The following is a 15,512-nucleotide window of genomic DNA, read 5'->3' on the forward strand; positions in this document are numbered from 1 at the left end:
ATATCCACTTATATCCAAGTATGATTTTTCAGTATTGATTCAATTTCACTATTCACAGTCTCTCTCCACAATGGAGTTTCAAGACTTGATATTGCTTCCTTGAAGTTTTGAGGCTCATTTTCTAACAAGTATGTCAGAAAATCTAGACCAAATGATTTAGAGATCCTAGCTCTCTTGCTACGTCTAGGTTCAGGAGTGTAAAAATGGCTTGTGGCCCGTGGGCAGCCCGGAGTGGGCTTGATCCGTTTGGGTCCGGGCTCGACCCAGCCCAAGCCCAAGCCTAAGCCCCTGGGCGAGGGCCTGGGCCATCATTTAGCCCCCTTAAGGTCCATTCAAGGCTCGTTCCGAAGTCCGGCCCGCCCGAGGCCCAGTGTCTTTTTTTATGGAAACTAATAAAATTTTGGTAGAAAAAATTTAAAAAAACAAAAAAAAATGGTCAAGCCCGTCCAAGCCCGGCCCAAGACCACTGGGTCAGCCCACTCAAGGCCCGAATACCCTTGGGCCTAGGTTTGGGCCTAATCTTTTGGCCCATGGCCCGTCCTGTCCCGTCCCGAATTTTAGCAGGAGCCCGCGAGGCCTGACATGGGCTAGGCCAAGCCAGGCCGGGCCAGATTTACACCCCTATCTAGATTCATCTGCTTTATTATCATTGTGGTCTTCACTGTTACCCATAACAATTTCAAAAGTTTTTTTATTGTCTCTTCAGTTTCCTTGCAAGGAAAAATGTGTTCGAAAAATGACGCATTCCTTAACTCAATAATAGTATTTACATGTAGATCAAGATTTTCAGATCTATGAACTAAAAATCTATATGCACTACTATTATTTGATAACCAATGAACACACAATCTACTATTTTTGGTCCTATCTCAGTTATTTTGGGACTAGGGGCTGCCACCTTGGCCAAACACCCCCACACGTTGAGGTAATTGTAGGTAGGTCGTGGACCTTTCCATACTTCAGAAAGTGTTTGATTGATTTTCTTGTGGCGTACCATGTTAAGGATAAAGTTAGCAGACAAAATCGCCTCCCCCCCCACAAGTTCTGAGGTAACCCTGAACTAATCCACATGGCATTCATCATCTCTTTAAGAGTTCGATTCTTTCTCTTAGCAACTCCATTTGAATGAGGAGAATATGGTGTAGTGGTTTGGTGAATAATACCATGTTCAGAACAAAATTTCTCAAATGGTGCATCATACTCACCACCTCTGTCACTCCTCGCTATCTTAATAGTTTTGCCAAGTTGATTTTTAATCTCAAGTTTATATTGCTTAAAAGCTTCTAAGCCTTCATCTTTACTTCTCAATAAGTAAACATAGCAATATCGAGTATAATCATCAGTAAAAGTAATAAAATACTTTTTACCTTTTCTAGTTTGAACAAATTTTAAATCACAGATATATGTGTGAATTAAACTTAGAGGTTCAATACTTTTTTTCTACTTTATTAAATGATGCCTTAGTGAGTTTTACTTCAACACAAATCTCACATTTGTGATTAGGATCAAACTCTAAGTTTGGTAAACATTTTAAAGCAATAAGTCTACGCAAAGAATTAAAATTAACATGTCCTAATCAACCATGCCCTAAAAAAGAAGACTCAACAATATAAACAGAAGATGTGTTCTTATTATTAATAGCCAAATTTGGTACAACAGTTAGTACATTGAGCTTAAAAAGCCCATCACTCATGTAACCTTACCCCACATACATTCGACTCTTAGAGAGTACAACCTTGTCAGATTCAAAGACTAGTTTAAACCTATTTTTGATTAACAATGACTCAGAAATTAAATTCTTGCGAATCTCCGGCACATGGAGTACATTGTTAAGAATGAGTTTTTTCCTCGAGGTCATTTTCATTACGATCTTTCCTTGTCCTTTTACAGCTGAAATGGAGGAGTTTCCCATAATAAGTTGTTCCACAATTTCCACCACTTTGTAGGTTGTGAACATCTTCTTATCTGCACAGATATGGCGGGTTGCTCCAATATCCACCCACCGCTCCTTAGGATTGCCCACCAAATTTGCCTCAAAGACTACTGCAGCAAGGTTGATGTCTGCCACTCCATTGGAAAGATAAAAATCCTCAGCTATGTTGGTTTGTGCTGGCTTTTTGCTTGAACTTCCTCCGTCCTTGTGAACGTGACAATCCTTAGAGCGATGTCCATCTTTACTGCACACAAAACACTCGCCTTTGAACCTCTTGTTGAACCAATTGTTGATCCCTTTGTTGATCTTACTAGTGGATCCTTATTTGGGACCATTGCCATCATGCTTTCTCTTTTTGTTGTTAAACATTGACCCTTGTCCATGTTCCACAACATTTGCTTTAGCCTGCATGATATGGTTTCGTGACTTTTTGTCGGAACCACGGTTATCCTCCTCAATTCTGAGCCGCACTATCAGTTTCTCCAATTTCATCTTCTTGCGTTCATGCTTCAGATAATTTTTGAATTCTTTCCAAGATGGTGGCAATTTTTCAATGATTTCCGTTACTTGGAAAGATTCACTAAGAACCATTCCTTCCGCATGTATATTATGGAGAATTAATTGAAAATTTTGAACTTGGCCAATAACTGTCTTGGAATCTATCGTTTTAAAATTCAAAAAACGGTTGATAACAAATTTCTTTGTACCGACATCCTCTGTCTTATACTTATGATCTAGAGATTTCCATAGTTCTTTTGCAGTGCTTTTGATGCTATACACATTGTATAGTGTATTGTCCAACCCATTGAGGATATAATTCCGCCACAAAAAATCACCACGTTTCCATACGTCGATTGCGGCAACCACTTGCCGGTCAGTTTCTCTCTCGTTCAGTGCCTGAGTTTTCTCATGAGTAAAGCGAGCCAAATTCAATGTCGTAAGATAAAACATCATTTTTTGTTGCCGTATTTTAAAATCATTTATATTGAATTTTTTTGGCTTCTACCCATGATTTACTAGTACTGCTGGAGTTATCACTGGCACAACGAGTGTGGGGGTCGGAGTAAGAACAGTCTCAGTACTATTTGTTTCAATTGTCATATTTCTGACGAAATTATAATGCACTAATCACAAATATATACAGAATAGAAAATTCACACAAAATATACAGAATAATATTTTGTAACAAAATTCCAATGATAAATAATAAATGACTACTATGTTATTAAAGAAATTATTAAACAGTATTGTAGACACTCCATTTTTGACCACCCTTAAGACTTGAGCGCTTTATTCCAAACATCTGATGATGAAAGTTACACTGTGCAATCTTTTGAATTCTCAGCGAAGAAATTTGGATTCAAGCTCTAATCCCAAACCTTATACCTTATTTTGGCCAAACTATTTTAGACCTTAAAACTCTCTTTTTCAAAATATTTTTCCAAATATTTATACGATGTTCCGAGGCTCACATTTCGATTAAAACATTGCACTTTTCGGTAAACTGAGTAAGGACAAAGTGGAAATAAATGGAAGGGAGGTGAACGCTTTGAAAAATATTTAAAACATATTATTTATAGGTTTGGAGTTGAAGGAAATAGGAGGGGAGGGAAGAAAACTAGTTTAGGAAGAAGTTGATCATCAAATCGTTGAGAAATAATGAGCAACCTTCACTAAATTAGGCATATCCTTTTGCACATTTAGAATTTAGATGTGAGGCCACCACCATTGGAAATTAGACTTCCGGGCTTCAATTTCGACTCAAGGATCACCTAAAACCGAGTCCGGATGAGAGAAGTATGCCCTTTTGAAGTCGGGCCTGAATGCAGATTTTTGGAGCCGGCTGGCTCCATTTGGATCCGGCCGGCTCTCATTTAGTGCTGGTCGGCTTTCAATGAAAATTTGTCCAAAATGACTTTTTAGACTTGGCCTTTCATTTTTGGGTTCGGCTGTATGTTTTAGGGGCTAGTTGGCTCTCAATAGTACCGGTCGGCTCTCAATGGCGCCACATAGACCAGTGACGGGAATTCGCCGGCTGGTCTTTTTTGAAGATATTTTCAATCAAATTGGCTCAAATTCTATAAATATCCCCCTTGCATTTAGATTTTGAGGTGAGCAAAATTTTTAAAAGTTTTGAAGAGCTAAATAGACCTCCTTCCATCTTCCTTCCTCTTTTGACCTTCAAACCTTCTTTAGCTATACATACACAATAAATACACAATTAGAGCTTGTTCTTGAAGCTTTTGTTGAAGTTTTAAACCATATTTCATAAAACTTGAAGGTGTTGGAATCAAGTTTGTTTAACTACAAGCATCATCTCTTTCAAGAGGTATAACTTTTGCATCTTCTTCCTTATTTCTCTTTTACTCTTTTCCTCTCTTTTTCATGCTTTGTACACTGTTTTGGGACTATTTTGTGGGCTGAAATTTGTGATTTAAGAGCTACCAAAGATGGAGGGGTTAACCATAATTCCTTGAATCTTATTCCAAGCTTATATCCTTGTGTTTCCTACTTATTTCTCTGATTTTAGCCACTGTTTTGGGGTTGTTTTTGGACTATTTTTGGACTATTTTCATAGGCTAAAATATGGTTTAGAATTCTCAAAAGTGGAGGGGTTAGCCACCCCTTCTTAGCTTTGCTCATTAGCTTTGTATCTCTTTGTTTTTGTCTATCTTTTGTGCTCTTTTAACATGGTTTTAGCTACTATTTTTTACACTTTAAGGGCGGTTTTAGGACTTTTTAAATTTATTTAAATAGTTTATGCTTTGAATATTATGATTGTTGTGTTGTAACTCCTTATGACTTCGGTTGTTTAGGCCTTAGACACTGAGTCATTTGAGTTGATAGCTTTTTCTTACTTAATTCCATGTAAAGAGTCTCACTTGTGTAGTAAATCAATCTTGTATAATCATTTCTACAATCTTCCTTCTTTCTTGGTTTTTCTTTTCGTTTTGAGAGTTGTTTCAACCGAATGTTGTTTAAACATGAGAAAGATACATACAATGCTAAATGGTTTAATCTCTTCAGAGGTTCATTATCAGGGCATTACGTCTCTCTAATGTTGAAAACAACTTCTCGTTTGATGCTTCTATCTTTTTAGTGGACATAACTCTCATTATTAGACAAATTGATTAAGTAATGGAAATGTAAATAAAAAAGGATTAATAAAATTGGCTTAAAAGTAAGTCAACCGACACAAGGAAGATGAATAAAATTAGTTGGATTCGGCCAGACGTTATGCCGAGTCCATCGTGTCAAGAGTCGTCACATGTCAATTCATGATGTTTTGACGGATCTTGGAGTGTGCCTACTTCTTTCTTTGAGCCTTCATGATAAGAGGAAGGGGTGGTTTTTCGTTGCATTTATTCATTAATTTTTGTCCGAACTTATGTCCGAAATCATCTGATGGTCTTGATAATGACTTCGTTATTCTCTTGAGGATTTCCATGACAGGGAAGAGCAGAGGGGACGAACAGGGCCTAGAAAGGCTTTGTCTGCACTGTTCTCACCTCAAAGCACAAAAAAATTTTTGGCATAAAATTTAGTGTCGACCAGCACTCTTTGGGTCCGGCCGGAGCTTATTTGAAGTCGGTCGGCTCCCAATGCTTGGTAAACAGAGTGTTTTGTAGAAAACAGAGGGCAGTGGCTGAAGGTGAGGCAGAGCAATCTGGGCAGACAGAGCAGCTTCTGGGGTTTGTGCATGCAATCATTGTATCTCATGGTTTCTTAGATTAATTTTATTTATTTATTTATTAATTATTAGCTTTGTCGTAATTAATTATTGTCGTAGTTATGATTATTGCTTATTTAGGTTGCTAGTTTATTGTTCATTATCATAATGCATTTGTTGTAATAAATTAGATAGTTTAACTATTCATTTATTATTTGTTCCAACCTTATAATAGGTAGGTAGTTTAGCTCAATTCATTCATTCGAATTTGTAATAATTAGTTTAAATTCGGACACTTGGACATTTATTCGCACCCTTCTGCGCGAGGACGAGTACCCTCCTTCGCGAGGGTAAGTATGTAATAAGTGTGTATGTCTTTTAACCCCCATTTCTTTCTCTCTTTTATTTACCCGCTTATGATGGTAGTATAGAGCATCATGTTTATTTAGCATTCCCATGTTTACATACACTCGTTTCATGTTCATTTGAATTCAACTCATCATACTAACCAATGTTAATTTCAAATTCATTGCTTGAAGATGTGATTTATCGCATGCCTTGAATTGGATCATACACCATGCTTATAGACGAGCCTATTAAAAAATTGCATAAATGTATGCGTTGCATTAATCACATTGTATCGTTAGGAACATGCATATTTTCTAATTATTTTGCTTTGTTTGGCTTGCCTTGGAGTACTAGGTGAGCGTTTATTGTTTTAGCATCTTGCATTGCGTGTGATTGTTGCCATGTCAAGCATGCTTTCCATGAGGTTAAATGCTTAAATGATATAACTCTTTTAATGTCGGTGGATGAAGACTAATTGCGAAAATTGGGATAAAATTGATTAATGTGCATACAAACTCACTTTTTTACATGACGTGTATTAAAACAATTTTTCAAATAAAACATGAAATCAAAATGTTCCAACTTTTGTAAATTAGTCTATACTTGTGTGCGTCACATAGTAAAAATAACTAATAATTGGAATAAGAGCATATAATGTAAATAAAAATCATAGCATGATTAGTAGTAGGGCTGTTCAGCCACTCGTCTAATCCGATCAACCCGCTCGGACCGACTCGAACCAAGACTGAACGGACGGTTTCGAATGATGCTGCGGTCGGCTGCAGTTTGTACTTTCTAATTTTTATAGATTAGCTGTCGGTATTGGATTTGTTTGAAAGAAAACCGAAAAAAACCGACCCGACCGATAAAATATACAAGTATACATTACCTTCACGTGTTGGTGACTTTTCATATTACTTTGTTATCTCAAGTCTAGAAATTTGTTCACCAACTACTCCATACACAGTGACACATTTTCTCTCTCCTATTATAATATCTGACATGTATCACTCCATCACATTAATTACACTCTATCACTCCCTAGAGATAACTCCTATTTTTTATTTATTTTTTATGAGGCTTCAGACTTCTTGATGAAATAGCTAGCCTCTCTTGGTCAGAGAGCTCACTTTAAGTCTTTTCATTTTTATTTTATTTTTATATTCTTTTTTTGTCTTCTCGTTCTTTCTATCTCATTTAGCCACCGTTTGGGAAGGTGGGTTGGAGGCTTTTTTGGCTATTTTAGCCACAAAAAATAAAATAGGCTATTTTAGTCATAACAAACAAAACATCACATCCAACCCATAATCATTACATTCTTCTCTCACAAAAAAACTCAAAAAAACCAAAAAGTCAAAAAGCCCTTCCCAAACCAAGCTTTTAAGCCCAGGCTAAAATAGCCAAAAAAGCCAAAAAGCCAAAAAGCCAACCCACTTCCCAAACGGAGGCTTTGTTCATTTATTTTCATCCATTTCCTCTCTTTTGTGAGATACAGATACTATCTCTCTCTCATTGTATTCTTCATTTGTTTAGCTATCTCTACTGAATCAACAGAGATCGCTACCATTGCTGCTACAACGGTTACTTTACCGCGTCGCTATTCATTTTTTTTCTGGTATTTCCTTTCACCCTTTGACCTTATCAGATCTTTGTCACTCCTCTCTCAGATCTTCTACCTCTTATTCTTCTCTCAGATCTCTCTCCAATATATCGACGAGGGCTATATGTGTAATGCTACCAACACCTTAACCAATTGACCCTTAGATTCTGTCACTTCTCTGTATGTGTCCTCTTCATTCAGCACCGATTGAATCCGACCATGAAAATAGTGGCCCGATACTCTGTGATTTCGAACAATACTTGGTCGGAATCGGATGTTTCTTCCTCTCATCCGAAGATGTCGGTGCGGTTGATGGTTGAGCAGCAAACTCAAACCGACTCGACCCGTGAACAACCCTAATTAGTAGAGGCCGATCTTTGATCGGGTGAGTAGGGTGCTCAATTCATGACCTTCCCCTCTCGTATCTAAGTTCTTGAGCCGAGATAGTTTGGTGATGACGGATAAGTGGCCTTTGGCACGAGTCTCAAGTTTCTTAAATTTTTCAAAAATATTTAGGTGGTGACTCTATAATCTAACAAAGCAGTTCATTTTTGGCATTTGATTGAAATATCAATTTTTGAAAAAGAATTGCTGGATTTGGACTCTTTTTATACTTTTATTATTTTACATTACACTTGTGAAATCAGATTCAAAATCACGGGAGTCCGAACTGTAGGGCTAGTCATATCTGAAAGAAGCACAGAAAGCAAGTTACAAGTATATTACTACTATTTAAGAAATTAAACAATATATGACTACTATTTAATTTTTTGAAATAAAATATTTGTCTGTCTAACACACAAATTAAAAAAAAAAACAGAAATCTACTTTAAGATTGTTATTCCCAGCAGTGTGTGTGTAAATTAAATGTATAAATAAAATAAACAATAAAATAAAAATAAAAATAAATAATCTAGAAAATAATTTTATAAATTAAATTCTGAATTAAAGCTTACAGAAACTTTAAACGTCGAGACTTGTGTTGGACACAATCTTCTTAAAAAAGATTTCGCCCTCGCTCCGGTGCTTCAAGATTTACCGGCGTCAACTTCTTAGGATGCAACGACTAATACTTGATTTGCAGCACTACAAAATCAAGTTTAACGAACCAAAACTTTGCTGTGACTCTTTTTTTTCTTTCTAAAAATAAATGCAGAACAAATGCAGAAAACAGAAAGATGGAAAGGGAAGAAAAAGGCAAAAATCTGAGGGAAAAATTGAATGAAAGAATTGCTGGAATGGAAGGCTTTATTTAGAAGAGCAAGTGGCTTTTTTGAACAGGTGCCAACAGATAGGAAACTGTTTGGACAGATTCAACAGGTAGATAACCTGTTTGGACAGATACTGATCTGTTTGGGTTGAATTCAATAGGAATGAACCTGTTTTGAACCCATTCGGATGCGTAAACCTGTTTGGGTGACGAAAAAAAAAACTGGACCAATTTATTTTGAATTTTGAAACCAAAATTAATAATAAATAAATAAATTCCAAATATTTTTGGCCCCAAAAAGATAAATATTGGGTCGGACAAGTCCAACCCAACTTCACATCTCGCATCTCGCACCAGCGCCCAAGCCCAGCCTGCTTGCCCGACCGACCAGACGGACAGCGGCGGCGGCGCGCTCGTGGTTTTTGTTTTGGGTTCAATGAGTCTAGTCCACTTTCCCTATAACAACCTGTTTTGAACTTATTCGGGTGGGTAGACCTATTTGGGTGAAGGAAAAAAAAAAACTGGACCAATTTATTTTGAATTTTGAAACCAAAATTATAAATAAATAAATAAATTACAAATGTTTTTGGCCCAAAAAAGATTTCTTTGTAACATTGCAATTTTCACCAACCCCCCTCCCCTTTTTTTTAAAAAAAGCGGGATCGGCAATCTGTTCAAATTAAACTGTTTGTATACTTGTATTGTATCTATGCCAAATTTGGAATTTTTAGAATGTGAAAGGACAAGTGCATGAGCAACTCTTTGATTGTGAAATCAAAATATGAAAATTGAAATTGATCTGTTTGTGGCATGCTGTGAATTTCTGCGAAACTGATTGGTGAAAGGTCTGTTTAGATTAAAAATAGTTTTGCTACATTTGTGTTTTAAATTGTAATTTTAGGAGATAGATCGTAGTTTAGCAAATCTTGGTCTCACTCTTCCAAAAGTAATAGGGTTGTCTTTAGCTTACTTTGTCAATCTTTAGATTCTTTCTCAGGACTTTGTCTAATTTGGCCATTTATCGATCTAATCCTTTTCGGGAAGAACCTAAATTTTGTTGCATTAAATCCCGCCTATAGAGGACTAAATGAAGAACGTAAAATCGCACTTTAGCAGCACATAACATGTCTCATTTTGAACCATGGATGTGAATCACATGATAATTATTCCCATAGATAAATGGGAGGTGAAAAATAGTAATTATTATGAATGATATATAAAGTTATTAGATTTCACCCATTTCATTGATTTCTCATGTTTACAAGTAGATGAAACAACATCACGATTTAAAAGCGTTCTGTCTACACAAGTATTATAGCCTTTTTCAATTGCGAGCTTAGTACAGACTCAATTCTGGGAGGATTTTCAATTTGCAGAAGCAACTCCCAAGTCGGCGCTGAGAGTGATGGGCGTAAAGGGCTTGACGTTGTACCATTTAAAGAGTCATTTACAGGTGTGCTTTTTGTTTCTTGCACTTCTTCCCCTCTATGCTGCTTTCTATGAACTGCCAATTTAAGGTTCTTCCAAATTTTGATGTACAGAAGTATAGACTTGGGCAGCAGGCCAAGAAACACAACACTATAGAACAAAACACGGAGAACAATGGTGAGTACATTTTACTTTTTGATTAATATTAAAAAGTTTCACTACAAAGCAACCTCTCTTGCCGATTGTTCCTCCTTTAGCTGAAATCTTTTTTTTTTTTGTTCGTGAGCACAGCCTCAATTCAGATCTTTAAAGGGGAAACAAATGATTTTCTACTATTTTTTTATTATTATATCTGTATTTTCTTTTGCACTTCTTATTTTTTTTAATTTTGATAATGATTGGAATAGTTAAATCCATGTTTTACATGAAATCCTCAATTCAGTGACAGTGTGGAAAATCTTTTTGGCTATGCCTTCATTGTTTTCACTTCTGAATTTTGAACAATGGATGAAATACTTAAATCATATTTTTAGCTTTGAAGAGCTGGTTAATAGTAAGCTTTGTAAGAACTAATTTTATTGGCTCTTTTAACGGTAAAAATTTCCACGTGGTTCTCCCCTTTACTATCTAACTTTTTTTCCCCTTTTGTTTGTGATTTTGTCTAAGTCACTGCCTTCTATTGCGGCTTACCAAATTTGTTCTTATTACGCATTATTCTTTCTGTATCCAGATGTTTCCTACAGAGATTACCAAGTGCATTCCTCAAGTGCAACTACCATTCACTGGGAGTGAATAGTGAACAAGGGTATGGTGATATCACAATTCAACTGCCTATATTTGTTTGTTTCTCTAATACGAAGCAACCACTCTTTCTATTCAGTTCGGAGTGATTTCTATTCTTGTGTTTGAGTAGAAAAACTATGAGTAAAATTTGTTCTTGAAACTGCCCATATTGTTGCTAATGAACGTTCTGTTCTGAACAGAGAACTGCCAATTGCAGAGGCACTGCGGTGTCAGGTTGAAGTACGGAAAAGATTACAAAAGCAACTCGAGGTATCCCTTTTATTTGACAGTTTTGTGAACAATTTTCCTTTAATTGTAGGCCTCTTCACCATGGTAGGTCATGAACTTATTGCTAATTCATGCTATGGTTGTTGGCTGTTGTCTGATTTTTATTTTTTTCCTAATATGTAATAGGTACAAAAGAAGTTGCAGATGAGAATAGAGGCCCAAGGGAAGTACTTGCAAACAATAATAGAGAAAGCTCAAAAGAGCCTCACACTCGATATGAACTTCCCTGCAGTAAGTCTCGAGGCCACAAGAGCTCAGCTAACCAACTTCAATTTGGCTCTATCAAATCTCATGGAGAACGTGGATGGGGAAGTGAGGAATGAAAACAATATACAAAAGAGCTTATTGAATGACATTAATAGGAAAGCGAATGGGTCGCTTTACTTGGGGGAGGTAGAGGAAAGGAAAGACATCGAGCTTAAAGTTGAAGGCGGTTCTGTAAATTTTGATTTGAATTCTAGATGGAGCTATGATTTCATTGGCACAAGTAGATCTGAAATGGAAGCCAAGACACTTGCATATAGGAGTTAGAATTGAAAATATGGTACATTACATTTTCTTCTATTGATACATATTTCACCTTCAGTAGCTAAATATATTTGTTGTCATTACTGGTCCAGATACATGAATGCTATTATTCTGAGTCTTGTTGCCATGATAACGCATCAGCCGATATCTATGTATTGGTGGTGTTGATAAGTTTTGTTGGGTCTCTGTATATTAAAGTATGTTGTGTCGACATGTTGAACTACGGAGCCTATGGTTGAGGACTGAAGGTCATACGACTCATATCATATGGGATGATACACGGCATGTTTTTGAACATTGTTAGTGATTCTTTGAATTTTTTTTTTTTATTTATTTATTTATTTTTTTTTATAGATAGTACTGCAAATAATTTCCAAACTTCCTTTTTCATTATTATTTTTAATATATATATATATATTTTCTTGTGAATGATGGTTGATAAGTTGATATACATATATATTCAGCAGTCTGAATTATGAGTTCTGGGCCATAATTTGATCAATTCCATGTATCAGATTGCTTATTCTCTAAATTACTCATCACTGTCAATCGATTCAGTCTTATTTAACCTTTTCTTACTCGTTCTTTAAAAAGGAATGCATTTGGTTCTGATAAATTGATTCTGTAGTTTTCTCTAGTGTTCCAGATTGTTGAGCAGGCTAGACTAGTTCATGTAGGTCCGTAGGGGCAGGCTGGTTGGTTGTTATAGATTAGTAATTTTCTTTTTCTTTGGGCTTGGACACTATAAATTAGGGCTTCAATTGATGTTCATTTTACTAGAACATGTTGATTACATTATATCTGAACTAGTAGTGCCACTGACCTGGCCTGGTCATGTATTTTATTTTTTATGGGATATTCAAACTGGACATTCAACTATATGGAAAAGTTGAATGCTACTTGACCACATTCATATAACAAATACAACAATTACAAGAAGCACGAAGTCGTCCTGCCCTGGGCAGTCAAAAATAGAGCTCAATACATCAACAACTGATGTAGTAATAATACCACTAATCAGATGTTATTGCACCACATGAGTATCGGCGACATTCTTGATAGTAAATGAAGGGATGTATGTATCCCCTGTCGACAAAAAGGGTAAAGAAGGTATTTCCCCTTCTTAAACATTTGAATTTGAAAACTAGAGCCCACATCACTAGTTATGCAAGAAGATGCCTCTAACATGTCTTAGATCTAATTGTTCCATCCTGGTTGGATGTAGTCTAGATTCTAAACCAAGAAAATTAATAAGAAAAGAACTAAGGTTGAGGGTCAGCTATAGTCAGATGAGCCCAAGTGTATGTAATTATCTACAAATAGTTTATTTGAAGATTGTCAATACATTGTTGAGGGCCCTTGGCCTTTGATTAGGAACACATTAGTGGATTAGGCTTTGCTTAGGTGTTAAAGATAATGTATTGGATGCGTTACTAGCCTCCCAAGTAGCTTGGTGTATTTGGTATAGAAATGGTTCAACACTCCCCAAAAGGTGTCAATTTCCTTTGATCTTCTGTTCCTCTGTTTATGTTGTCTCCTTTTTTTTTTCAAATTGTTTTTTCACTATGCTCTTTAGCTACTTTAATAGATCTTTGTGATAAGACTTGTACTAGGAATTACAATGCAATATGAGATGCAACATTTTTGTTAATAGCTTTTATTCTAGATCTTGTCTTTTATTTTGGCTCAATACTTTGATTTTAGGTGCCTAATTAAGTTATATATCTGTAGTATATGGAAACAACCACCATGCCTCGATCATCGCCGCAACCATAGTGTATTATTGGAAAATGACTTGCAAAGAAGCCAAATTTATTGCTTTCAGTCTATCGAACTTGGTTAGGTACTAAAAATTCTATACCAGTCAATGTTTATGAAAGAGAGATACCTTAAAATGGTCTAGTACTAAGGATTGGCACAAAGGTGTTGTTTTGTGGCAGCTTATGTATTTTTGAATTTTTTTTATATAAAAATTATGAGATTCTGTGCCAGACTGTTTGCTACTGTATCTGCTTATAGTTTATATGGTAAAAATAGTTTAAATAAGCTAGAAACTAATAATTTTGAAGTTGAGGAGAGGAGGAATGCTTTTAGATTCTATTTAATAGATTACCAACTTTCCACTTAGATTAAGCTGCAACAAATAGCCCCAAGGGCTGACGTAGGAAAACAAACTTGGATATTGTTTTATACACTTGTTTGCTCATGAGTGAAATCAAAACATAAATCACAATGAAAATTTTATTGGACATAAACATGGCATCTTATTAACTTGTCTTCTGAAAGCTTTATAGAAACCACCAGTGTTCAAATATATAAGCTCTGTAGCTGTAGTAATTGTAATCACAGATAGCGTTTCAGGTATGCGGCCATATGAGTGTATTGAACCTCAGGATAGAGCTCCGAAGCCTCTTCTCCCTCCTCTCCTATCTCAAAGTTCGAGAGGCAACCTTCGTAGAAAATGTGATAGAAATGCCCCACTCCTACTTGTCCTGCGAAGTCCATAACTGCATAGTATATGGTTAAGAGAGTTAAATTAGATTAATACAGTTCATATTATAAAAAAAAAATGTTTTGTTTTTCTTTTTACCTTTCATGGAAGCTAGGAAGTCTTTTGTAGAGATGCTAAACTTCAGCAGTTTTTTACCCAGAAGTTTTTCCCACTTCTCAACTAACTGCAGTTGAGTAAGGATGTTTTCGGGTGGCCTAAGGTACAATGTTTTGTTCAAGGTACGAGCATCATCTGTCGTCTTGATTGCATATGTCGCTATATCGTCTTCGTCCAAATAGATCACTGTAACATATAAATTGATACAATTATGTATGTCGCTATATCGTCTTTGTCCAAATAGATCACTGGTAACATATAAATTGAAACAATTATGTACACGATTGAGTCCTAGCATAGACGTTGCTATAAGCGGGAGCTTTGTACACTAAGTACGAGCATGCTAGTACCTTTAGTTTTGCCGTCTCCATATATGGCTACTTTGTCTCTCGGAGGAACGAGAGTGCCAAGTTGAGCTAGGTTTCCAGCAAAGTTACCACCAAAACAGTTAGCGGAGACGTAAGTGAAGGGGATTTTAGCTTCTTCAATTGCCTTTCTCACTGTCATCTTCTCATCAAATGTGACTTTTCCTTGTTCAAGAGCATTGTCCATTCGCGACGGGTCCATACCAAACTCCGAGGGCAAGAACCGCTGCAACAATTTGCACAATATATTCTTTAGATTTTAAGTTTCAAACAAAGCTTATATTTGAACATTCACAAACAAAAGAAACCAAATTTTAAAATTTGGTATTTCCATATTAATCTCAGCTTAATGGTTCATTGTTTTGTAGTAAATGATTGAAGACAGGCAATTGACTGATTACAATTGATTTTAGAGAAAAGTTAGGGATCATGAAATTTTTTTCATGAAAATAATTATTCTAAGTGTAATCAAGGGTCACAAAGTTTTCATGATTATTTTTATGAAATTTTTTTCAAGAAACACAAGACCAACCCTAATTTTTGTAATAGTTTGGATAGTATATTTTCTGAACTCAGTACATACTTGGATAGCAATTCAAAAGCTTGAATTGAATTCGGGCCGACATGCGTACATACAAAGGGCAACCCGAAATTCGAATGGTATATATAAAAATATTAATTATGTATGTAAGATATTGGTTGTTAATTACGCTAAAATTATAATCCATTAGATTAGCTTAATTATATATAT

General features: G+C 35.9%; 2 protein-coding genes and 1 pseudogene across 3 annotated transcripts; 1 reads left to right on the forward strand and 2 right to left on the reverse strand.

Moving 5' to 3' along the window:
- Window positions 1–1,699: 1,699 nt before the first annotated feature.
- LOC145802725 (uncharacterized) lies at window positions 1,700–2,524 on the reverse strand. The gene is made up of 2 exons (XM_082895490.1): window positions 2,307–2,524; window positions 1,700–2,177 (listed from the first exon to the last, which is right to left on the reverse strand). The coding sequence occupies exons 1-2, from the start codon at window positions 2,522–2,524 to the stop codon at window positions 1,700–1,702; spliced, it is 696 nt and encodes a 231-aa protein (XP_082751616.1).
- Window positions 2,525–9,902: 7,378 nt separating this feature from the next.
- On the forward strand, window positions 9,903–12,104 carry LOC145802726 (myb family transcription factor PHL11-like; annotated as a pseudogene). The gene is made up of 6 exons (XR_014344629.1): window positions 9,903–9,947; window positions 10,080–10,214; window positions 10,303–10,366; window positions 10,920–10,994; window positions 11,173–11,242; window positions 11,387–12,104. The product of XR_014344629.1 is annotated as a myb family transcription factor PHL11-like (transcript).
- A 1,760-nt stretch (window positions 12,105–13,864) lies between these two features.
- Window positions 13,865–15,059, reverse strand: LOC114303233 (isoflavone reductase homolog). Its single transcript, XM_082895789.1, has 3 exons — window positions 14,747–15,059; window positions 14,379–14,582; window positions 13,865–14,295 (listed from the first exon to the last, which is right to left on the reverse strand). Exons 1-3 carry the CDS (start codon window positions 14,961–14,963, stop codon window positions 14,132–14,134), a joined length of 585 nt encoding a protein of 194 aa, XP_082751915.1. The 5' UTR covers window positions 14,964–15,059; the 3' UTR covers window positions 13,865–14,131.
- Between the last annotated feature and the right edge of the window lie 453 nt (window positions 15,060–15,512).

The sequence above is a fragment of the Camellia sinensis genome, chromosome 11 (assembly GCF_055761805.1).
Source record: "Camellia sinensis isolate YWXY chromosome 11, ASM5576180v1, whole genome shotgun sequence".
Taxonomy (NCBI): domain Eukaryota; kingdom Viridiplantae; phylum Streptophyta; class Magnoliopsida; order Ericales; family Theaceae; genus Camellia; species Camellia sinensis.

Excerpts from the sequence above, each read along its gene's own strand:
- LOC145802725 (XM_082895490.1), bottom strand. The coding sequence starts at position 2,524 with ATGGTTCTTAGTGAATCTTTCCAAGTAACGGAAATCATTGAAAAATTG. Across the intron at positions 2,178-2,306 it reads GTTGTGGAACATGGACAAGG|TAAAGATGGACATCGCTCTA; the intron begins GTCAATGTTTAA and ends TTTTGTGTGCAG.
- LOC114303233 (XM_082895789.1), bottom strand. The coding sequence starts at position 14,963 with ATGGACCCGTCGCGAATGGACAATGCTCTTGAACAAGGAAAAGTCACA. Across the intron at positions 14,583-14,746 it reads TGGAGACGGCAAAACTAAAG|TGATCTATTTGGACGAAGAC; the intron begins GTACTAGCATGC and ends TATATGTTACAG. Across the intron at positions 14,296-14,378 it reads CTTCCTAGCTTCCATGAAAG|TTATGGACTTCGCAGGACAA; the intron begins GTAAAAAGAAAA and ends TATACTATGCAG.